Source organism: Zootermopsis nevadensis, unplaced genomic scaffold, assembly GCF_977971745.1.
Source record: "Zootermopsis nevadensis isolate Lab colony 2312 unplaced genomic scaffold, Znev_1.0 Znev_ptg000022l, whole genome shotgun sequence".
In the NCBI taxonomy this organism is placed as follows: domain Eukaryota; kingdom Metazoa; phylum Arthropoda; class Insecta; order Blattodea; family Termopsidae; genus Zootermopsis; species Zootermopsis nevadensis.
The window spans coordinates 21,080,066-21,106,539 of record NW_028259154.1 but is presented as its reverse complement, the minus strand read 5'-3'; the positions used below and the strand labels follow the sequence as shown (position 1 = coordinate 21,106,539).

The 26,474-nt window shown below is 39.5% G+C and overlaps 1 protein-coding gene across 5 annotated transcripts in view; it reads left to right on the top strand.

Moving 5' to 3' along the window:
* Positions 1 to 26,474, top strand: part of LOC110829534 (protein Fe65 homolog) — a 106,590-nt gene that overhangs the window by 38,544 nt on the left and 41,572 nt on the right. For 3 of the 5 annotated variants that reach the window (XM_087353994.1, XM_087353990.1, XM_087353991.1), the window contains one exon: positions 7,221 to 7,466. In XM_087353994.1, the coding sequence (XP_087210120.1) occupies positions 7,289 to 7,466 (178 nt within the window). In that variant the 5' untranslated portion in view covers positions 7,221 to 7,288. Of the gene's footprint in view, positions 1 to 5,582; positions 5,731 to 7,220; positions 7,467 to 12,773; positions 13,017 to 26,474 lie in introns of those variants that run through there. The other 2 variants (XM_087353993.1, XM_087353992.1) reach the window with 2 other exon arrangements.

Below are 26,474 nucleotides of genomic sequence, written 5' to 3'. Positions count from 1 at the left end.
CCATTAAACATTTTATAAATTAAAGTCATTTTGTTATGCAACACGTTTCGTTGTCCGAAGATCAATATTTCTTCCGCTTGTTAGCGCTGCTAACATTCAAAGAGTAAGGAAACTCTCGGCACTTAACCGGCTACACTGACCGAGCCTTTTCGTGGTTTTCTTTTGTCTCTTTAGATAAATAATGCCTCTACACTGCGTGAGGATGCTGTCTCATATGTATCCATTGTAATATTTAGAACTTCATGTGTGCGACGACGCTCTGCTTGTGAAGTTAACAAAACGTAAACCGACTTTTTCCGTGATCACTTACAGCCTAACATCTCCCACTCTACGCTGCTTAAATTTAGTAATTGATATAGCTTCGTTACATAATAAAATAACTAATCATCACTGGGTCAGAAATTACAATCGTGCTAACATTAGGCCCCACATCCTCATAGATGTGAGAGCATTTCCGTGGGACAAAGAAGATGTACAAGTGATAAGATCAGTACATTGAAAGAACAGACGAGAATACGCGGAGAAAAAGAGAAGAGGGAAAGAAGAAAGAATATTGTGGGGAGACGGACAAAACTGTTTGACAGAGTAGGAGGGAACGAAAGTAGGAAAATAGGAAGAAAATATATAAATAAGCAAATAGAAAGTAGGTAACAGAGAAGAAAGAAAGCTAGTGAGCTATGTGTCACTTATGCACTGGTCAGAGTACAAGGTCCCACAACCGCTCTGTTGGGTGAAGTCAGTATTGGTTTAGCCAGTGACTCGTATAAACCAGTGAGCCTTAAAGGCTTTACAACGGTCCTACTGTCTGTGGGAGGATAGGTAGGCCTAATTCTCATCTGTGTGAAGCTCATTTGGGACGTTTCGGATTTAACACATTGACCCCTGCACCAGTTGACAGCTAATTAGGTTCATCGGCCGTGATTAGTTTGCGTCGTGCCAGTGGGAACTTTTCTACGCAGCAGGCGTCGTCTGAATCACTTTGTCTCTTGGCTTTCAGTCATGTGGGTGGCATACCGGTCGGGCGCTCCTGACTGCAGTGTTTTGAGCGCTGATAAGAATATGATAACAAAGATTTGGGTGGACGAATTTTTATAACATTTTGTGTTTAAAACTTCGTGCTGAATGAATCGGCCATTTGTCGAAATTCGGGAGTGTCACTTATATACAGTTTAGAAACTCGCCATTCATAGTCTCCGACATTTGCAGTTGAAACAGCATAGTTAAAGAAAGGAATGGTAAACTCACAGCCCCCTCCCACCCCACTTTCCTCTGCCTGTTTTATTGCAGTAGCAAGCAAGTGTCTTTCTTTTAGGACTATTTTAAAATGGCTGTGCCTTTGTTTTGTTCTCGTGCAACATTTTTAATTTGCTCTGTTAATCATATTTCGTTGCGCAGTGTGCCATGAAGCTTTCTCCACTGTTTCATGATTCAGGAGTTATCTGTCACATCTAAAAGCGTGCAGTCTGCATGGCAGATAGACGTTTTATGCGAAACGTGTATTTCACATTCAGGCAAAATTACAATTACTCAAATCTGTACGAAGAGATAGCCTGTGATCTATATTCGGAAAGTAAGTTAATAGGTTGTGTACCGACTAACATAGTACATTACCTTTTGTTTTAACTATTTTTAACATACTCATTTCTATGGAAGACACTGATCACAGTTTCAAATATTACAGTGAGTTTTTTTTCCTCAGAGTGTCACCTCATTTGGAAGAGTAGAACGCCCCTCCTCTCAATTAGATTCACGGTTGCACTGTCTGTGTTTTTGTAGTAGATCATCAGATTTGTCATTTAAATAAGTTTACCTTTTTAGATTTGATTCAGTTATCTACTAGGAAATAAATACTAAGAGTTAAAAAGGTGTTGCTTGTATAGATCTGATATAATATGAATGGTCTGTTAGGAGCAAATTAAAATTACATTGGATTAATTGAAAGTTAATAAACAACGGCTTGATTAACAATATCTGCCTTAACCTAAATTAACACTTGCATTATTCTACGAATCATATAAAGCAAGCCAGGAGATATTAAGTCCTGCCTTAGGGTAAGAATTGAGACAGAGATTCGGTATGAACCGGGTCTTCAGTTTGTAGTTACAAGTCAGTAAATGGCATATTTATATTTGTGGGTAATTGTTATTATTTTTGTTTTTTCTTGCCCTTTTTGTTGATTAAACGAGACCAACTATTTTCATATACTATCCCATATCTGAATATAAATACGCAGAGAGAAATTCCATTCAGAGCTTCGTCTTTAGTATTCCATTCGGAACCGTGTCGTGTGGTGTCCACATGGAGGGAAGTACAAGGGTTTTGATACGCCACTGGCTCTAGGTTTAGGAGGGGTGGGGGTGGAAGACTTGGTTTTATAATTTTATGCTCGCTGGGTGGTCTGTAATGTTGTGGTGCAATTCAGGCTAGAATCTACTGTTCACACATGCTTCCTTAGTTCATAGGAAATGGAACAATAACAAAGGGACGTTTTGGATAGTATCGTTTTACCACCCCTTCTCTGTAAGACCAGTCTCATCTTGCCGTGTGTTGGCGAATATGTTCTATTTATAGCATTAAAGTCGATCGCTTGAATTCGAGTGGTGGCATATATACGATCCAAACAATATCTCAAAATAATTTTAAGTTTTTATTTACCGCGTGTGTTTCTGAAATGATGACATTGTTAATATGAGTGGTTACGGGCTGGACCAAAGTGGCTCGTATGCTGGCTGGGACTGCATTATCCCCAAAACTGCACCTATTTCAGCTGTGGGGTTCAATCATGTTCTTATTAAATGGGTACCGGGGCCCTATTTCCAGGGTCAGAGCAACTGGAGCGTGGTGTTAACCAGGAACCTCCATCACAGATCCGAGGTGTACCTGTACACTTCTTCATATAAATCACATTTAAGTGATCAGTAGCATATAGGCCTATGTGAAAGGCTTGATGGGTGGGGAACGTAGCACAAATGGGCTAAAGAATTTTATTTGGAGAATGTTTCGGGAGGAGACCAATTGCGAAATATAGGCGTGGAAGGGAGGGTATTAATCAAGATTGATCTTAGACAAATACGGCGCGAGGTCGAGTGGATTTATCTGGCTTAGGAAAGTGACTGCCTGTGAACATGGTAATGGATCTTCGGTTTCCAAAAATGGCAGGGAGTTTCCTGGATATTAGAGCGATTATTGCCTTCTGAAGGCCTCTGCTGCATGAAGTTAGTTACAAAGTTTCAAGTAAAAATTATGTGACTTAACCGGGACCTATGTACTGCCTCTGCCACGAACCAGGATTTTTAGTACGGGAAGCAATTTTTGGAAAATTGTTATGTTAGCTTCACGTAGAGTGAAGGTTGTATTGAGTTGATACGGAGAAAAATTAAACGTACCAAAAATATTTGCTCAAGAAACATGGCGCTATCATAAACATGTGGCCGTTTGCCTCATGTGTGTAGAAACTTTAGCTTCCCAATCAATTTCGTTCTGCCCAACGAACCATTAAATATTTAGACAGGAAGACAGTTGACGGACGTGATGAACTCAGGGTTCTTGAACGTTCTACCGCACTCGTTAAGACAAGTGATGCGCACAGGGCGGAAATCGAAAGCGAGGAACATGAAGGAGTGGTTGTGTTATTGCTGTTTATTAAGTATAAGTGGTGTTTTTTTGTAGATAGTGGACCTTTATTCTCGATAAATTCGATCTTAGACATTCTGGCATTTTTTAACCAGCTTCGTTTTCTTCACCGTTTAAAAAGAAACCGTGTCTTAGCGACCCTTAAAATAAAATTTTTAAATTGTGAAAATATAATCGACTCTTTAGCAGTACATTTTAGTTTCATAACACATCTTGAAAATCACTTTCTGAAGAAAGTGTTCCAATTAGATCAAATCCTGAGTCTAATCACCATGTTTTACATCTTCATTATCTGTTTTCCGAAGTTCAATTTTATATCATCCTCCTCAAGTCTGCTCCTAAATATTATTTTTTCAGCGAGGGTTTCTAACATGCATTTTGTACGTATTTCTTATTTTGCCCATGCACGCTGCATTTATTCTTTCCGTTTGTCCGGTCGTTGCAAAAGACAAATGCGAAGCATATAAGTTATATGCTTCTTGTTATACAATTTTCTGCATTCGGCTTCTTTTGCACGTGTCTTGAATCCAAATATTCTCATTAGGCTTCTAGTGCACATAATCTTATCAGCATTTTGCTGTAAAGTATGTAGCTTCATTCTCTGAGAGTAGTTGGCGGTGTTGCACGTGTATGCATGATATTGTATATACACGTGTTTAAGAGCATTCAACAGGAAGATTTCTGTCTTCTGGGTTGTTGCGCTGTGTAGTCTGGTCGATGTTAACCAACGTTTCAGAGGTCATACTGCCTCCGTCATCAGGGCGATGAATATGAAGATTTCTGTCTTCTGGGTTGTTGCGCTGTGTAGTCTGGTCGATGTTAACCAACGTTTCAGAGGTCATACTGCCTCCGTCATCAGAGTATGAAGATTTCTGTCTTCTGGGTTGTTGCGCTGTGTAGTCTGTTTACCAACGTTTCTGAGGTCACCCTGATGACGGAGGCAGTATGACCTCTGAAACGTTGGTAAACATCTACCAGACTACAGAGCGCAACAACCCAGTAGACAGAAATCTTTATACTAAGAATCGCCCTGATGACGGAGGCAGTATGACCTCTGAAACGTTGGTTAACATCTACCAGACTACACAGCGCAACAACCCAGTAGACAGAAATCTTCATACTAAGAATCGCCCTGATTACGATTACCTCTAAAACGTTGGTTAACATCAACCAGACTACACAGCGCAACAACCCAGAAGACAGAAATCTTCATACTCACCGCTGTGAAAACCTCAAATCTTACACAGCATTCAACAGGCTTCCGATAAACGTGACTTACGAATGAACTCAAGATCGTCTTGGATGTTAGGATGTAGATTAGCTGTTGATTGGAGCAACTAATCTGTCCTCTCAGGGCTATTCTCTTTCTTCCCCTCGATGTCCGAACGGGCTTCTCCCCTTCAGCCCACACACCATCTAGAGTTAAACTGTTATAAATTTTATGCGCTGTTCATGCCAGTGGGGCTACCCACACGAAGCCATAGAATTAGGAATGCAGTATCCTTGACAGGACAACCACCTTGCTCCATACTCCTGTCATTTAACAAAGTAGTCAGCCACTTATGGATTTCATCGCGAGGGATTATGAACACCAAAACAAATACGACATGTTTTCCATAAGATCATACAAGTACTGCTTAAGTGGCAGTACATGAAGGCGTGTGGGGGAATGGTGGTGAAGTCCTGTCCGTTCTTAATAACGGCACTAGTCGAAACTGAATGGACAGCTTCACGCTTAGGAGACTTTCCCTGGGAACAGGTCGTCCAGCTCGTAGGGACATTGGGTCATTTCTTGTAAGAATTATTGTGGCTTACTGACCTTTATGTAGGTACAAGAGATAATATCGTTGGATATAAAGATTTCATTGTCAGTGTTTTACAATATATGTACGTCGAATGTAAATCCTTATAAAGTAACTAATTCATATGAGGAACTCATGATTCACCTTTAGTCGGTGTGGATTCAGTGTTGGTTTGTGTGCGTTTAGAGGGAGGGGAAGAAATCCCTGTGCCCTTACCACTTCTCTTCTGTTATCATTGACGTACGTCTGGTCATCGTAGTCAGCATGGGAATCGTCGGTGTGGACATCACAATAGGTGCGTTTTGTGTAGTGTCTTGTAGTACTGTAGTAAGATAAGGCATTGTTTCCCAGCTGTTGGTCCGCGGACCGCTCCTGGTACACAAATATATCTACTCAGTGAACTTGTATATGACTGGGCGAGGAAAAGCTGTATTTTATGTTATATACAACTGATATGCACAGTGACAATTAACGAGTCCCAGTTTTAGTCTTCATATTTATTTTATATTTTATTTAGTGTTCTGTCTGACGACAGGTCCATATGAACAGGATCCTTCCATCCTTTTCTCGGACTGGTACCTGTTCATATACGTTCTTGGCAGATGATCCAGAAGTGGTTTGCCATTGCCTTCTTCTGTGTGTGAATGGAGTAATTGTTGGGATGCCACGGAGAAACCGGGAAAGCCCCCGGAGGAAAACTCCGTGTTGCCTAGACCACGGCCTTGCCCAACACAAGTTATAAATTCGGGCACCGCCGGGAATTGAACCCGAGACCCCATATATGGAAAAATAACTCAGCAATATTATGTCATTTTCAAACGGTGTACTGTAATATCAACTATAAGGTTTACAAGAGATTTATAGATTATAATTTTTTGGACGGTATTTAATGTCATGGTCGCGGCTGTTTTATATTCTGAGATAAGTTTCATTCGTTACGTAACACACTTTTCCCCGCGCCCATACGGGATACGTTCGTGCCATTGCTATTTGGTGCGCATTGGTTGAGGTAATACCATTTAGTCGGACCCTTCGTATTGGGTTTTTTCCTGCCTGAAGACAGAAACAAGCGCTTTCCTAATGAACGTCACTACCGACCGATTAACACTCCTTTGTATTCTGCAGGTCTCTAGTTAAAATCTCGGCCCGGATACCGACTATCTTGACCAAGGTTTTTCATCGGTTCCTGGGATAGGAGGTCTGCCTTAAATCAGGCTACGAGTAGTTTATTTATTCCACATCTTTGAATTTCTTTATTTATTAATTGTAAAATTTTATGATGTGTAATGTGAGCTATTCATGGCGTCGTTAAGAAAATCGAAAATTAATAATATCTAGATTTTTAAACGTTCCCAAATATTATCGCCGTATCCCCTCCTACGTTGTGGTACCGGCGTCTCTTTCTCGGACGGTAAAGCGGTTGGAATGTGAAGCTAAAAACTTGCCTTAATCTTTCGAATACGTGGAGCTTTATCTCAGTTCCCTTACGATTCTTAAAAGCGTGGTTCTTTGACACAGGGAAGCTGTGCATTTAAAACAGTGGAGAGAGTCAGAAGTGACCAGGGCAACGGTTTGTGCCTCAACAAAATCATATTCATCGAGTTTCTGTACGCACGCACTTTGGCGGAAACGTCAGACGCTCTTTCCGCCAAGTCTGATCGAACCGTAACATACGAATTCGCTTCACGGTTGCGCTGTCAAGAAAATTCACTGTGTGTATGAGGGTGGTGCCCACGGAGGATGTGCGCCTGTTGCTAAATATGCTCGCTGTTGTGGTTGTTTCAGGTAAGCCCGAGTAGTGTGGTAGTTGCGAGTACCTATACACCCCCACCACCTTAACCTGCCTTCGAGGGATGTTGTGTGGCGAATTCCTGAATCGAATAGGAGCTTCGCCCCTGAGCACTGTGAGTTTACTGAGCAACCCCGCATTTGGTACACGCAGTCCCTACTTCACCCTGCTCACCCTCTGCCAAGGGATGGCCGCTCTTACAGCTAACCCTACCACTGTGGACGACGATGACATCTTCCTCGGTAAGTTGATTGACCTTGTCCTAGATACCTAGATATTATACCTCATGGACGCAGTGCCGACTTCGTTTCCATGTGAGACGGGAGAGAGAGAGAGAGGGGGAAGGGGGGAGGAACGGTCCTTGTTTCCACAAATTTTTCAACCTCTGTTTGCTACGGACGCCATATTTTACTCAAGAACACCCAGCCATTTTTACTCTGAAGAACTTCGGTGAAACTTTTGCGGGCTTTTTTATTATGAAACCTGCGTATTTGTGGCGTGTTATGTGAATGGAACTTTCGTTCATGGTGTCAGGGCTTTTTTGCGTAACGCCATGGAGTACAACCCTTTTTAAGATGCTAACTCATTTAAGTAGTCGATATATTCCCCACTTGTGGAACCAGAGGTTTCATTACTGTCTTTATAAGATCCCGTTACAAGTTCCTGTTCTGAGCCAGATGAATCTATTCCACGTCGCCACATTAATTCTCATTAATTAATATATAATTTTTATGGCTGTACATACACACACACACACGTGTGTGTGTATATAAGGAGGAGACAACATATGCTGTGATGACTTCGGTAGTTATTGTTTAGTAAAATAATGAATTTCATTTTTTTTTACATATTTGCCGCCTGTGTCCCCTGTTATGGAAGCTTTTCAGGGAGGCTTCTTTAGTATTTTGTCTGCCCCATTAGTAGTACAGTTTATGCCCCCAGTATTCTTTAATCGTTGATTTTGCGTCGCACCGTTCGAAGTGGATCTTTGGATGCTCATTTTCATAATTGGTTAATAAATTGATTGTCAAGTTGGCAGGTTGTATGATTAGTTTATCAGTATATGCTTCCTTATTTATTTAGTTGTTTCTTTAATTAACCAATGTAGTTGGTTTCTTATCAGTTGATCAGATGTGAACGAGACATCAGAGCTTTTTATCAACATGATCATTTGCGTTTTTGGATTTTCGTGGTGGTTTTATGGGAACAGTAATAATCCATATAAATTAGTAAGACTGGAATTCGAGCCGGATACATTATGAATGTGAGCAGTGAACTAATTGGTAGCTATGCAAAGACTTTGTAATACTGTGTATTGGTATTTTATTGACTACACTTACTCCGTATTCAAAATGAAGAGTCAAAACCTTGCTTCTTTATTTTGTAGAAACTCCCATCGATTTCAAAATAAAACATACCAGAGAAATTTTCTTTTATAAAGTTGGTTGTCACGCGCGAGAAATATGACGCCGTGTCATGCCAGACAACTTTTAAAGTTGGCTAATATCCTTCCTCTCGGGTTATCATTACACTTTTACTGCATCTCTGCATATTGCATTTCCATCTGGCGTCATGTTGCCTGCTAAGACGTCGACTAATGGGGTTTCTCCATGACGTCATCGTGTGTGTCCCGGGATCGAGCCTAGAGGGTGGCACCATCCACCACTGGGATCAATACTTGAGACCACTGTATACCATAGGAAGCGTATGGCCTTCAGCCCAGACGCAGTCGCAGCTGCTGCCAACCGACTCCGTGAAAATCCCTCCACAGTAATAAGGCTTTCTGGAATTCAGAGTGAGCGACCAGTTTTGTACCAGTTGCGATAATTTTGTGACTCGTTACAGAAGCGTATTGTTCTCCCAGTCCGTGGTCTTACGAGGTCACTAGAAGTTCCACTAGTTCCTGCTTTCGGAGGAATAGGCATAAATGAGAGGATAATATTAAAATCTAAAGAAATGGGATGTAAAGCTGTGAACTGTAGACCTATTTATGTGGTTCCGTATAGGAACCTTGTGGCCTCAGTAGTGAACCATTGGATGCCATAAAATGCGACGAATTTCTTAACTGGCTGAGCGACTGTCAGCTTCTCAAGAAGCGCTCTGTTGCATGGAGTTAATCCTAGTTGGGATTAATAAAATAAATAAATATGTTTTCAGTCGATCTTTTCCTGCAAGGCTCATGCCATGTGTTTTTATTGCCGTTCTGATGGAAATATTTTCACATTCCTGTCCGACGTAATTAATTAACGGTCACCGACTGAATGACTTCCTTAATTTTCAGACTATTTGACTGACCAACCGCATAAGTACAGCGAGCGACAGATTAACTAGTTACCTGATTAGTTAGGCAACTGTCTTTCAGCTGTGGAACCCGAAGTTGAAAGTAGTCAATACCAAACCGCACCAACTGATATATTTCTTTATGACTCAATTGAATGTTATACACCCATCTACGCTTAGGTTTCCAAGGCGAAATCTGTTTCTTGAGTTCTCTAACTTAAGTTTTAATGCATTTATAATTTTCGCTATGCGTGCTACATGTCCCGCCCATAAATCCTCCTTGATTTTCTCAAGCTTTTGTCACATCTTCCCTGTAATAAGTTCAAATGTTCATCTCATCAACGTGTTCTCAGGCACCGTTAGTTTGTGTTTTTGCCTTAATATTGTTGCTTAGTCTCAAACATATCAGGTGAATATAAAACGTCAGTGGCTTGTTTGTAAGCATCGGTTGACGTCAGGATTCATTCATGTGTATAATTTTGAATGAAATTTGTCTGTTTGCATTCTGTTTTCATCCTGCAAGGAATTTGTGCACGATTTCCTCTCGAATGATAGTCGAAGTAACAAACGTATGCAGAACGAGCTACATCTTGCGGGTTGGTTGGTTGTACTGTATATTAGGACTTCATTTCCTGATGTTGAACAGTAGGAAATTAGTATATTCCCTCGTTCGCATAGGAAATTGCAGTCAAATGATTCGTGAAGTTCGTTCCCATGAACTGTGTTCAGTTTTCAGCTTCATTAGAAGTTACGACAGTTGGTTTTCCTATTCGAAAATATGTTTGTTCGCAGTCCCAAGGATCGCATGCGATCCCAACAGGAATATCCCGCCTGCTGCACCTTTTCTTAGAGTATATTCAACCTTACACATTCCTAGAATGTGAGCTGGAATAACTCGGTCTTTTAAGTGACGAAGTTAGGCCAGTAAAAGGACTTGATTTGACCTCAGCATGTAATCATATGGTAGTCTGTTTAATGGTTATTTAGTTCTTAGTCTGCTGACAGGTTGATCGGCGCCTAATGTGTTTTATCCTTCTAACATTTCCTAACCAGTTTTGTGAATACTATGCCGACTTCTTTTCGATTGGGTCTATATCAGTTTATTATAAAATACCTTAATTTATTTTCTGGTGTAATAAACTGTGTTCAGTTCTGATTCTATTTGCTGTTGTCTTTAGTCTTATATCCCGTTGTTTCGGTATCCAGATTCCACAGCCATATTGAAGTTATGGGTTGGAATCGAGGTTATCGTTTGAGTAAATTTGGTTTTATAGTTTCCAAATTTTTAAAACTTTAATTAATTTTCAAATTGTGTCTTTTTTTCTATTTATGTGAAATTGTAAATAACAGATATGTATATATGTTGTTCCATTGAATCAGACCTAATATTACTAATGCTGCTTCTCATTGTAACTTATTCTTAAAATATCTTATGCCTACTGCAGATTTGAGTGCAGATTTAAATTTTCTAATTTTATAAAATCTCATATCGCGCTTCACGTTTGGACCCTTTTGCATCAATACGACACCCCTCCCCCGCATTTAATAATATTTACAAATAGTGCCCTTCTTCATTTAGCCTATATAGCTTGAGTGAAAGCTTTTTGTATGCGTGCGTGTATACTGAATCGGTGACAACACCTGTTTTATGCTATGCATTTGGCGTGTGTAATAGATTTTACACTTCATTGAAGTGAAACTGTAACAGCTTTTTAATTACATTAAGTTCAACCGTCTTGTCTTGCTCGCTGTATATTGCCTTCATAATTACATTACTAAGAGTTAAATGATATTATACACGTACGCTTGCTGGAGGCGAAACACTGCTTTCTGGTTTTGAAGCGTGGCCTATACGTAGAGAATTAGGTGCATGATTAAGCTGTGTTGATCAAAATCAAACATTTTATATTTAATGGACTGATGTCCCATATAAGTGCCTACACATAGGCTAAATTTCGTAATTGAGTATGCCCTGCTTAAGTCTCTGACCGTCATTAAATAATGCTTGCCACAGTTCATTCATCTTTGTCTTGTCTGCCAACATCCGTGGTAGAAAATTTGATCCTTATTGTGAAATTTTCTCAATATTCCTGTTATTTCCGCAGTCCCAAATGTCCAAATGTTCTTTTCAGAACAGTATTTTCAAAAATCTTTATTCATTCCTATAGGATATAACACGTACTGTACTTGTATGGTAATATTGTTAGGATGATTAAATCATGGAGGACATGGCGAGATCATGTGGGAGAAGTGAGAAATGCGTTCGAAATTTTGGGATAGATGTGGAAGGAAGCCAGTCTGAACTGTTTTCAGTTATCTCAGCTGTTTTCAGGAAATCCATGAAATATTTCAGAACAGCCGATATCCGAGTAGGGAATTGAATCTGTGGACTTTTATTGAAGAACTCTCCTTTTGCGCAGCATTAATTATCTTATTATTGGCATTTGTTTGTTAAAGTTAGACAAAAGTTTAATTTCTAAAGTTGTGATGGTTTAAAATATGACTAGGTTCTCGAGGCGACGAGTATGAAGATGTCTTCTGGGATGTTGCGCCGTGTAGTCTGGGTCAGTTTCTGCCAGACTACACGGCGCAGGATTTAAGGAGACGGTCGTCTAAGATGTAAGTAGTTCGTTGTTTTACATAACTCATATTTATTCCTGTATATTTGCTGTCGTAACGAATGTTCTTAATTCCTTATTCGCTATTTATCACCGGGTTTGTTATTATTTAAAACAACCTGTATTTGTTTATTTTCGTTAAATGCAGTTTGTGTTTCTGCTTTGATCTCTTATATTTTAGCTGCGATGAACCTTTCTTGTCGATTTTTTTAACGATGCTTTCAGTAGCTGATTCCGCGAGTAATTAATATGAAGAGAGCTGAGTTATCAGAAAAGCAAGGAACGCATTTGTAAAGTGTGTACTTCACTATTCCGCAACTGTTTATATATTATGAGGTTAGAAATTCTCGCCAGATACAAGTTTTCTTAGTTATTCAAGTTCTCCTATACTTCACAGCAGGTTGTTGAAGTGTTTAATTAAATCTCCTGTCATCTGTTTTTGTATGCTCTTGAATGTACTTCATCTGTACCATCTTATTCCAACTTGATTTCCTTTCACACTTCAAACGAACACCCTGTTAAGGAAACTCCACAATGACGTCATGGTTGTTTGTGATTGGTCTGCTACTTTGGACCACGTGACGACGTTACGCGTCGCGTTTGCGTCGACTCGGCGCATATTATTGAAGGCTTTATTTCGTCAGAACTCTGTTCGCCTAGTCCAATGTCCGCTAGATCGAACTCACAGGAGAGCGAGTGAGACAGCAGTTGTGTATGAAACTGAAGTCGGAATTTTGAACGAGTCTCCCAATGTGAACCGTTGTGCTTGGGATGACTGATGATGTAAAACATACTCCGTGTAGTGTTTCAGCTCTTTGTGTGTCTATATGAACAATGCGCAGGCTGTAGAAGTGACATTGAAAGGAGCTAAAATGGTGCTTCATAGCTTAGAAAGTAAGTAATTTATTAGTAGTAATAATTTTCAAGTTTTGTATTTGCTTCATGTAACGATGTTATTTGTTCTGATTCGAGTGGAATATCCCAGGAAGCAGACTATATTTTGGTGAAATTTAAAAACAACGCATTTAACGCTGTGAAACACAAAGTTCGACTAAATAATATTTAAGATTTTAGTTCCTACCTAACATAAAACAACTTGTTTTAATTACAAAGATCATTCGGTTTATGCTGTTGAAGGAAATAATTCCCGTTTTCCTGAGAGTCGTAATAAAACTATAAACACATTTGGTGGTCACCATGTAGTCTTATAGGTGATTACGAACGTGTCGGAAAAAAATGCCTTTATCTCCAGGTCAGATGTTAACGGTCCTTTAAAATGGCTATACTTTAATTTCCGCTGTTATGAAGAATGTGCAGTGAAAAATGTGTTATTAAAATGTTGTATTATCTTATTGATGACATCGCGAAATGTGCTCTGAAGGATATAACAGCATCTGACTTTTAAATATTAATGATTACAGGTACCATGTTGTTATTTTAAGCTTCTCAGTAAGTTTACATATTACTAAATATTATTGTACTGTTGTCTGAATAGAGTCCTGGGTAAAATGTGTGACATTATAGAAAAGAATAAGGCTTATTGCTAATGCACAAGTAGCCTACAAGAGAATATGCATTGTACTAATGCTGTAGAATTAAGACAAAGAAAAATATCTGAATAACAATAGATGTGAATGACAGAATATCAGTAACATAAAGGGGCTAGGATTATATTTACCACAAATAGGTATTGTATTGTATTGTAAGAGAGCGGCGCTGCTAGAAAATGTTATATTTGACCTATAGACCGCAAAGACCCGGTGTTACGCGCAGTCTTCTGTATAAACTATTGATTCATTGACAGACATAGCAAGCAACTAAATTTGTCAGAAACATGTTTAATACTTTTGAGGCATTGTCTTTAGTCATAAGTTTCAAATCTGACGTTTCGGGAAATGCATCTGTTATCAGGTAGGAGAGGAAACATCCTATTCAGATGGTTCCGTAAAAATGTTTTGTTTCAGAGCTTGGACGAAAGATAAAACTCGAAAGAATTGGGAGGGGCGAAGGAGGACATTGTTTTGAAGAAATCTGGATATGAAGGTGTGGACTAAATTAATCTGTGATTTATTGAATGACGCTTTCAGCAGACGAATTATGGGATGACTTGGAAATGATATGGAAGATGTCGTGGTCTAATTTAAGGAATTATTCTGGTATTTGCTTGGTGGGACCTTCGGGGCTTATAAAGACGGGATATGTCTTAAGATTGCTGTCTTCTGGGTTGTTGCACCTTGTAGTCTGGTAGATGTTTACCGACTTTTCAGAGGTCCTTGCTGCCTCCATCATCAGGGTAATCGCAATCTTCAGACTCCGTCGTGAAAGCCTTAAATCCTACGGTTCTCGGTTACTCAAGAGATCTGTTCTTCGTGGACTGAGTTTTACGAAAAGAAATTGCTCCAAATGAAAGATGATTATAAACATCCTTTTGAGTATGTGATCGTTATCTTGAGGAACCTTATGCTTTGTTAGTGCCTATTGTAATGTTTATTTATATGGTTTACTAATCATTTGCGATACACGTGTGTGATTTTAGCAGTCAGTCAGTTAATTTCTATCGATTAGTCATTTGTAGGTCGTCTCTCGTTTCATGGAGAAATCTGAGAGCTTATATAGTTGACGTTGATAAATTAACCCATTCGGTATTTTGGATTGCGTCTGTTTGTATCTGACTTTCCACGCGCGTGCGTGTGAAATAAATGAACTCTTTCGTTATTGTACTTTTCCAGAACTTGAGTAGGTAAAACGAACACGTGTATGCCTAATCCCCTGTAGTTCAAACGAATCCAATTCTCCAAGGATGATCAGTCAACCGACTTTGGTTTCACGTCGTGTTGGCTGGAATTTCTGTGTTTTATTAGGATACCACTAACCTCGTTGAACACAGGCCTTCTTGAAAAACTAATAGTCACTCAGCTACTCAAAAAATTCCCCGCTGTCTGTTGAACTATTTTGTTCTTTGCTATGTTTACCCAGACTCCGTCTCAGAATTTTGCAGAAGAATCCGGTCCACTTTTCACATCGTGTTCGTTTCAAGATCCGTTTTAATATTATCATCTCTTCTAGACCTAGGGCTACCGAGTAGTCTCTCTCGCCCTTAGGTTTTCCGACTAAAATGTTGTATCATACGTGCTACATGATCCTTCCATCTCATCCTTAAAAAAGTTTATAAGGCAGTTTTCACTATCCTCGTACAAGGAAAGTGGATGGGCCTATTCAATTTTTTTTTGTTAATTTCGGAGTGTTCGTTGTAATTTAATATGACCATGTACATTTGTTTAAATTTGTCAGTCTAATCACAAAAGTTCCTATTAAATATTAAAATATTACTATAATTAACACTTAAATATTTAAAATATATTAAATGATGATCTCTATCGAAATGTTCGAATATTTTAATATTTTAATATTTAATAGGAACCTTTGTGATTACACTGACAAATTTAAACAAATATATATTTATCACAAAATGACGCAACTTTATCATCTCATGACTATGTACATGATGAAATCGTTTCTTTCGTTAAAATATATATAATTATTTTATTATTTTTCGCTTAGGCGTGTGTTTAATAAGATATTTGTGCAAGTTTATTTAGGGTTTTGACGTGAGTACCATTTGTAATTGGCTGATGGGTTAATAGCCAAATCACGGCATTATCGCCAAGTTTTATTGTTGATATGCTACACAATATTTTGTTAAAATCTGGGTATGGAGTTGATGATGCTAATGGCTATTGTAGTGATTAACTGTAGACGTTTTGAACTTAGTATGCATTGAAACCGATTCAGGCCACATTTAATTCAGACATGCTCACTTAGTGACTGGTTAAATAAAATACTGTAGTTTTGCTTCACATTTATCAGATTATAAATGGATGCTGTATTGTAGGAGAAATAACCATTTTTCTGCAATATCGCAAATTCCATGCACGTGAACTCGTTACGTTTGTATTTGTGTGAGACTTCTCCAGCCTTAGAGCGGTTGCAGCTCTTGTTCCTGCAACAGCGTTCCAAGTCTCAACTTTTATTTTTCTCGTTTTGTAATACAGCCTCTTTGTTGTTTGTCGTCGATAGGATGCAGTAATGAAATGTACTTCTTTCACATTGCTGCGTTACACGAGTCAAAAAACTACATAACTTTGACCAAGTTTCCAGTTACTTCTTAATGAAGGGTTGGGTCTCTAAAGTGCAGTTTAAATGTGGAAATATAGACGTTGATGTCCTGAAGATACTCCAATAATCAAGGTGACATCTTTCACGGCCTTGGATTACGTTTATGCTTCAGGTTATGAAAAGTTCTTGATCTTATGACATGAAACGCCTTCCACAATCTTTTATAGCCTGTCCTGATAGTCTCAGCCTTTCACAATGTCATGACGTGTATTTACCATGCATTTATTATCACAGAATAGTTTAGGTACTAAAAATTCGTATAGTTACGGTATGATTAAATAGCTATAAAGCTAGTCTATCAGCCGGTAGGTTGACACAAGTCATTAGCGAAACTTCATATGCGCGTCATACAAGATCTATACGCATGTTTATGACATAGGCCTATTATCACAACAAATTTAACACGTTTTTGTATATTTTGTGGCTTTTTATCGTTATTGCATGAAGAGCTAAATACACACACAGTATCTTTACAATTGTCAGCGCTTATGACAGAACTTGGGTCACTTGTAATTGGACAAAATTTTATTTATCAAATCACGTTAAGCGCTCGTAAATTGAATCATGCGCTTCAGCAGGAAATTGTCTTAGACGAAATGGTTATGGGTTTATTTTGGTGTGACTTGGTTAATTACTCATTCCGAATGTTTTAACAGCGCGCGTTATTTGTCGCGTTAGGTTCATGGAAAATACAGTCCCGTGTGATACGTCGTTCAGACGACAACCGGTTTTGTGTACAGTCCATTCTTTTGATTCGTCGTCGTGTTTTACGGTGCAGTGAACAGTGCGATCTCCGTCAGGAACGTGAGTCAGACCCTCACACAAGTCAAGGATTTAGATTTCCTTTGGGCGCATTGTGGCACTCCCTTATGAAAGTCAACCGGGAGGAATCTCCGTGGTCCATATTGCTTTACACTGTCACAAAAGTCAAAGGGAAACGAAAAAAGATTTCCATCGCGATCATCGTCAGATCTCTAGAAAAGCCACAGAGAGAAAATGCTCTGGCGGACTGTTCTTTTGCTGTAACAAACACGGATAACGAGCGGACCGAGCTTATGGGAGCTTCCCGCAGGAAATTAGCATCTTATAAGTAGGATTTGAGGTTTTCCAAAGTTTCAAAGGTCCTTCATCATCAGGACGATGGATCGTCGCCCTGATGATGGATGGTAACTTTCTGTCAGTCTGTAGGGCGCTACAACCCAGACGACAGCCAACTTCTGCTTTCCATATATTTACTTAACGTTCTTTCGGTAAGTGCTGAGAACGAAGTACACCAATATTTTCATCATCGAATTTAAAATTGTTGTACTTTGCAGTCGTGGTTTTGAGTTCTAGGGACTGACACGGGGTATGTAAAATTAAAGTTATATGAGGGGATCATATTAAGTTACGACCCTTGTATAATGCAGTTCTAAAGCCATAGTGTTGGAAAGTATCTATAAAATAGTTATAGTCGCTTGTTTTATAGTTTGATGATTGTATCAATCTCCATATAAACGAACAATCAAATTACTAAACACAAACGAGACAAAATTGTTATCGCTTTAATCTATTGGCCTTGTACCTCTACCTTTGAATCTTACCTGAACCCTGTATATTCTAATTAATTCGATAATACACGACCTTCCTTAAACCTTATTGAGATAGTTAAATGAGGGATATTACGTTGGATTTAACATGTAGCTGGAACGAGTAAAACATGAAATCTGAGTAGAATTCTTGTAGAAACTTTTGATAAACCTTTAGGGGAAACGAAAACGAGGAAGATAATATTCAAATTGATCTCATGAAATTGAGTTGTAAGACTGTGAATTGGATTAACTGTTTGAACAGATACCTAGGCATCGATTTCAGGATAATATTAAAATGAATTTTAGGGGTTTGGAAAGGACTGCATGGTTTAGTGGCGTGTTTTTGTGAACACGTTAATGAATCAGATGGTTGCACATCATTTCATGTGGCCCCGAACCCGTTTCAGATTATCTGGCCTTTGCAATGGTGAACATCTCCCACAATTCGGAAACCACTCACGTGATGGGAGATGAGCATTTTATATCCGGGGTTCGAAATGTAGCGTGGAGTAGCTCGGAGTAGGGATAATGTTTCTGATTTGTTTTAGTAATGTACCCAGTTTGAATCTTGGACGACACACCGTCGGTAGTGACTGATGTTTTGCTTTGCTTTTCTCAGTTGTTCCTGGTGAATGTATGTATAATATGTTCGAAGTCGCATAGCATTTCAGTTGAGAGTGTCGCTAGTAAGCCACACGAAGCAAACATGCCGATAGCCACTATAATGTAAATGGTTTGTAAATGGGGCAAAAAGAAGGGCATGACTGATTAGATCCACTTTTCTTCTCACGTAACTTCTTCGTAATGCGAACCAGATATCCTACTGGCATAGGCAACCCGTCCGGCACAGGGCAGGATCACAATGTTTGCGTAGCGATGCGTGACAGGGATGCATAACGTCTCAGGGCTTGCGTTAACCCAAAAAAGTTTGTGTAGAATTTCGTCTATTGGCCGGGTCGAAGGTAACACTCCCACAGTATCAAATATAATGCAGATTGCTCAAACATTGGGAACATTTTTAGAAAGCGCCAGTGCTTTTGGGACAGCTTTCAAGATGGAGGGATTTCTCCGCTCAGACAAGCAGCAGATACCAACGTTTCGGAGGAACATGCTGCCTCCATGTTTACTTCATATTTGAAGATGCGTGAATGATTCCTGTCTGAATATTGCATGTGGTTGTTACGGAATGTGTGGGGTGCGGTACTTCGACCTGTGATGTGTTCAGCGAAGCTCGCTCGAGCTTTCCGTCCGTATCCACCAGGTCCTTTGTCGTCATGATGATCACAGTTGCCATAACGGTGTGGGAACATGCCCTCCCCCTTCTCTTTGGCATGAGTCATTGAGCTCTGAAAAGCGCAATAGATTGAGTGGTCTAGGAGCAGGAAAATTCACTGATTGCCAGAGCAGAACTCCCCAAGTGTAAGAACGTATCATGAGACTGACCGAGGTCGTGTTGACATTACTTCCAGAATCGATGTTACTAAAAAAAATAACTGATTAATTAGTTCGCTGCTCTTAACCACCGAGTTGATGGAGGCTGGTGGCAAATACATTTTTACCTGTGTTTAAATTAAATAAGCGGGTTGCTTATTACCCTGCTGCTGTGTTAAGTTGTGTTTCGCTGGTTGCACTCTCTTGCTAGCTTGCTAATCGAATCGTCATGCTGCGGCTGTTCTGAGGGTAGTGATTCAAGACGGGGGGAGCTTACATACTGGATCATCCCCCGCAGTACTAAGACTTCCGTACTTCCCACCCACTCGACCCACTTCCTGGCCTCACCGTTCTTCCCCCTGTGTCTCCTTGGGTGCCAATAAACCAGGGCTTTGTGGAAATTAGCGTTCCCTGGACTGAAGTGATTTGTAGAATGAAGCTGAGATGTGGAGTTTCGTATGTTACGCTGTATAGTGTTATAAGATTACGTTTCGTATATCCGATTCAGGAGAGAAAAAACTTTATTTACTGAGTATCGTCATATCACATTCATATGCTGATTGTCGCTTAGGTATTTAAGAAATCCCTCCCCCCCTCAGGATCACTACCGTGTTCACAAGATCACGCCACCAGACTCTGCATTGAACTAGGTGAATTCAGCCTACATCGTCAACGTGCTTCTTCAGATACATTTTAATATTATCTTCTCATTCAGGTCTAGGTATCTTTAAGTGTTTTATATTGTTTTCCGAGTAAAATTTTATGCGCATTGATTATTCTGATATTTAGTGAAGAGTACTTATTATGTACGAGTCCTCATGCACGTTTCTCCATTCTTATGTTAGGCCCTTCTTCCTCTCTGTTAGTTCCAAATATTCTCGTCAGAATATATTCTTAGCTTAGAGTGAGAATCCATGGAAAACAACAGGCAAAATTATATTTTATGTTCAATATTTTAATTGTTAGATTTCTTACGGGAGGTTGAAAAATGATATACAAAGAATGAATTCTTTGAATCAAATATCTCCGTGAATGTAATTTTGATTTGTCATCCCCAAACAGATTGTGATACATTTTCCAAGGCTGTGTGTATATTATCTTAACAATCACATGTGCAATCTTTGAAATTTGGCATTGTTGTCGGGGTGGTTCCCACTCCGCGTCGCATCGAAGTAGCCTCATCGGTCCTTAAGTTAAAAAGTACATCAGAGGCATACAATGTCTAGATACAAAAATACGGTCTTGTGTAAAGAAGAAAATAATTATGAGACATCACAGATTATGGCATAAGGCTTAGTTTTCTTTCTATATTCATAATTATGGTTTGCCCATAGGGCTACATCGATTTTTAAACGTAACATGGAAATAGAAGTTCAAATCGAGATTAAAATGTATTGAATATAACCATGCTCGCGTTCTTCGTTAATCTAAAAATCCACTCAAGTCTTCCACATAAAGTCGACATGCTACACTCTCGTTCATAAAACTATTCGTCATTCAGTGTTCACGATAAAATTACATTTACCTTTAACGCCTCAAGTGTATTTATTAACTGTTTGAAGCGCGGTGTTAACGTATTATACCACGTACTTTAACATTCAGCATGTGTACATTTTTCCAGCAGAATGTGTATATAGCGATATTTCCTGAAACGACATTAATGGTTTATCTTTGTGATGAAGACTCGGTTATGTTCTCTTTGAAGTAGGAACTGCGTTTTTAAATAACGCGCTGCCTCCATCTTCCTCCAGCTTAAGTACGCGCTATGCCTGACGTGGTACCTCCTTCTACTGCCGAGGTTAACCTTTTGTGATGCCTTCCCTCGTCCCCGCCAAACGCCCTCATTGTCCCGTGCGTAAACAAAGAGATAACTTTTTGTATCAATAATAATGCTATTCAGAACGTAAGAGGACGCCGAGGTAACTTATGTTCTGGCCTGTCTATTGGTATCGTCTCCAGATAAGAGCGTCCGTTCGTATGTATGTAGGGTGAATATTTTTGTTACGTTATCTTTAAACTGCCCTGTTTTGTAAAACTGCGTTGCGTTCCCACAGAAACACAAAGGAATTCAAAGGCATTTTCCATGCTGCAATAACGGACTTCAGATTATGCGAATCCTACGCTGTGTCACTGTGATAAAATGCATTAATTGCAGTGTGTGCGTTGAAAATAAATCAAGCTATAAATTTTTAAAATTCTTTTTTAAACAGAAGACTTTGCATTTAAAACACGTTTAATAAACAATTTTGCAGATGGAGGGGATGTACAGTCGGGTTAAGTTTGTCCTGGTAAACCTCCGAATTCAGTTGCGTCTAGAACATGATTATTGATTTTGTATCAAGAAAGATTCCGACGGGAGACATCATAGCATGTTTTAAGGTATTTTGAATGCATTTGTGTGAATGCGTATTTCCGTTCAAGATTCGAATCTAGTCCCACTGTATTGCTAGGCAGTTTGTTATTTCTGTGCGTAAGAGTGTAATCATTAATTACTTATGTTTGTGTCTTCTGATTATGTTTATAAATACTTTACTTATCGCTTCCATCCTGATCTAAGCCCAGAATTAGATTTATTTTAAACATCTCGTAGGTGATGTTGCAGAAGTTGCTGTGCTATAAATTTAGGGCAAATTTCGACGGTATTTTGAGCTTTATTTAAACATTTCGAGCACCCTTTAAACCCAGGGATGAACTGGACGTACCACTTTAAAACGATTTTCAATATTAGATGAGTTAGCTATGAAACTGAATCAGTTTGTTTCAGCACATCTCTATTTATATACGTGATGTGCTCCATAGCAATATGAGGTTTGCACTCACTGCTTCTTTGTTTATTCAAATTTAAGTAGTCGTACGTGTGTGTCGGAAATAAAGGAAGACGAACATTATGAAGTGAGAAATAAAGGACAAGCAACTCATACCGAAAAGTAGAATAAATTAATTAAAAAAGAGGGAATGATTCATGGCATGGATGTGAAAGTAGGTTTTCTTTGTTAATCCTACACGACATTTCATTTGTCCTTTGAAGGTTCTTTGTTGGGAAAAGTGGCGAACCGTAATGAAACCAGATAAGCGGAACGATTATAACGCTGGGCGTGCGCATTCAGTTTAGCATTGAGAGTCTGAGCGATAAATACACGCCTCCCCTCCACGCAGATGACGTAATCGCTATTTCGAAGTGGCGTGCGATTATGCTGTACTTCCCGTCATGCAGCTTCATGGACCGCCTGGAAAGTAGGCCACCCAACCGGCACTGCGACATAGCGGGTTGCGAAGCCGTCACGTGCTCGGGACACGGGCTGGAAATATCTAACACTCGTCTCATGGACGGCGTCGCAGCGTATTCAGATGATGGAAGACTGATGGAAATCGGTCATGTTACGATCTCATTACCCTATTTCTACCCTGGTGATTATGTAAGATTGTCACCAAAGCTTTGTCATTAAGGCTCATCTCGTTTGGATTCAGGTGTTGTTGGTATGGGCAAACAGCTGTTTATACTCGGAGATCGTGATGGAAGTTCTGAATTTCAGAATTTTTCAAATACGTAGAAGATATTCGCACTGACAGTGCGAGGCGTGCCAGTTAATCGAAGTTAACAAGGAATGCGTACAGAAGCACATAAGTAACCAATAAACTGAAAAGATGGAGAAAATAATGGTCATCTCAGCAGATCAAAAGCGGCAATGACAGACTCCGTTACGAGATCTGAGGTTTTCAGGGAAATCGTTGATTTTTATCTTCTGGATTGTGATGTGTGGTCCTGTGGCTGGATACTGACACTTTGGAGGAGGAGTAGCTTTATTGCCTGGCAAATGGCGGAGACCAGACATTCCTCCGACACATTGGCAACTTCCTTTAAGAATACACGGCGTTTCAATCCGGAAGTTTACGATCCGTACTGATGCACTTTGTTAAAATCCAGAGGGATATGGAGATACCACGTATGGGGAGAAGTTTGTGATGAGGTTGGAACAGGTTTGAACGTAATCCGTCTAGGGCAGAAATAGAGGGAGCATGGGGGGGGGGGGGGAACGCAGAATACGCATTTACGTCTGAAATGCTGCAGGACTTTTGTAATCACAGACCATTTACCTCTGTACTATACTTATGACTGTCGTGACTTTAAGAAGGCGTGCGTGGTATTACAGGATCACGCTACCACCGATGTAAACTTCTTCTCGTACGCATAGTCATATATACTGTGTTATGCTCACCGTGTTATTCGTGATTTCAATAAAATACGCATGCTATTATCCGTGCATCATGGCTTTACGTTATGAAAGTGGGATGTGTAACAGTCTCAAATACTTAGTGTGGTCCCAGTGTCAGACGTGCTGAGTAGATCTAAACCTTCTTACGACTATAGTGTTCGTTGTATTAATACGGACATTTCTGTGTCTTCTTGTTGAATAGCCAATTCGAAAAAAGTTACATACTCTAATCGAACCCAAAGGCTCGTCACAGCTGTGGAGGTAAAGCTGGATACATTAAACTCGGCATTAGATGGAGGTGAGTTTTTCAGCTTCGCGTTCTGTTCCCTTTACCCCGGGGATAAGATCCCATTTGATAGGTAGCTGTTTGGGATCCACAGCCGGTCTGAACGCGAAGGACAAGGAAAATCCCTCCTCCTGCCGGAGATGGAACGCGGGTCGTCCGTCCATTATCCACTTACGTTACTGGCAGATACACCGGGTAATGATAATGAAGATTCAATTCAATTCATTTATTGAAGTGTTTGCCAACAGCAAGAAGCCAATAACAGGCAAACACTGATAATACATGCAATAAAAATGAAAAATATTACACAAACAGTTTAACTAACCATATACCTGCACAGTAGTAAATATAACAGCCAAATACAGGCAAACCCAAAAATAGAAATAGTATTATACACAAAGAAAAATAAATGAAGAAATATAAATAAAAACAAATAATCCACATAGGGAAACACTAATATAAATGTTAAACGCTAAAGAGATACAAAAAACAAATAACCAAGCTAAATCAGCTATCAAGACAACCTATCTAGATCATTTCCCTTATTGATAACGTGCCCTCAAGGAAGAAATTGATGATAACATTAATAAATACAACATAATTAGAAATCGGACGCACAGAGAATTATATTCACGCGTAAAGTAACACTAAACTTTGGATGTGTCATAAGTATATTATGTTCCTGTCCGTCTTAGAACCACATTTGCGTTTTTGTAAAGGTCATCCCTTTTGTTGAGAATTTCTTTTTACAAAATCTCATCTTTACTAATATACTGGCGTCGGTATTTTGAGCCCTCACACGGCGAAAAGAAAGTCTCTTTGCTGTACAGATCGGCGTATTCAGCACCGAGGCAGGCGTTGTCGTAACACCTGAAATAACGACAATTTGTTTGATGGGCGCCGGCCGGTTAAATGGATGATATAGCGGCTGGCAGGCGCCAAAATGTCTGCTGCAATAGCGTCTGTGGGGTTGAGTTCGGCTCGTAAATAATTGCGGGTTGAGGGGGCAGAGGGGTGAGGAGATCGATCTAGCTTTATACTGTATGCCTACAGTGGCTGGTATTACAGTTGGTAGGTTGTAAAAAATGTGCTGGTCGCCAGAATCGAGAATACAAGTTTCAACAGACCGGGGATCTGTGTTGTATCCGATGTCTTGTTCGACGCAGATGTTGCAGACATGAGAAGGGCAAATGTGCGAACTTTGGAGATGTTATTGCTTGAAGGGCGCTTTTTACTGCAGCAAATAATGAAGACTGCAGATGTGTGCTCTAAAATACATTTTACAAACGCTTTCTTTGCTGCGTTGTTTTTATTATTGGCCTAAATGTTTATTTTATTCCGAATGAAAATCTGTTGCAACGATATATAAATCGGTTGCATTCAGCAAAGTCTAACAGTCGATAGATTAGTTCAAAAATTTTCTGCTTTTAATGGAACCTGATATTTTATTGCCGTATTCGCAAGAACCCGCCACCGATCCCTTTCCTAAATAACATGAATCCAGCCCACATTCTCTCACGCTTTCCTTAAATGCATTTTAATATTATCCCGCCGCCTACATGTAGGTTTTCTGAGTGGTCTCTTCTCTTCGGGCTTTCCAACACAAATTTTGTACGCACGTTTAGTGTCCCCTTGCCCCATACATGGTTCGCCCATCTAATCTTCCTTGTTTTGATCATTATGACAGTATTAGGCGAAAAGTACAAAATGTGCAGCTCCTCATTTTACACTTTTTCCCAGTCTCTTGTCATTTCATTCCGAAAAGGCTGAGTATTCTTCTCAGCATCCTGTCTTCAGACACCCTCACTATAGGTTCTTCCCTGAATGTGAGAGATCAAGTTTCACACCCATACAAAACAACAAATAAAATTGTAGTTTTATTGGCCTATGTTATGTTTTCAGATAGCAGACTGAAAGATAAATTGTTTAAAATTTAATGGCAACGAGTATTCTCCGAATAACGTTACTTCGTTACAAATATTAACAGTGTCAGAAATGTTGTCCTATTTGGTTAAGTGTTAACCTAGACCAAACTTTCTGACACAGTTCAGTATTAATTTTTTCTCATTTTCATGTGTATCCAGCGAAGTGTTTTAAAAGCCTGATTCATGCAACTTGTTCTTCTCTTGTCAACGCATATTCACATCTCGCAACTGTGTGTTAACATTGTTTTAACCTAATTTTTGTATATCTTTATACAAAACAGTTGAATTAAATTCGCTGATGAAGTAAAAATATATATCATATTTTCCCGATTATTAGTGACCTTTAAATGTAGGTAGCAGTCTTACAACCGCCACGGTGGTCTAGTGGTCAGAACACTAGCCTTGTAATCCTGGGGTCCCGGGTTCAATTCCCGGTGGTGCTCAGATTTATAACTTGTGTTGGGCAAGACCGTGGTCTAGGTATCACGGAGTTTTCCTCCTGGGGCTCCCCGGTTTCTCCGTGGCATCCCAACAATTACTCCATTCACACACAGAAGAAGGCAATGGCAAACCACTTCTGGATCATCTGCTAAGAACGTATATGAACAGGTCCCAGTCCGAGAAAAGGATGGAAGGATCCCGTTCATATGGACCTGTCGTCAGACAGAACACTAATAATTAAAAAAAGCAGTCTTACATTCAGATAATTAAATAATTAAAGAGATAATTTACAGTGAAATGGTTTGTTT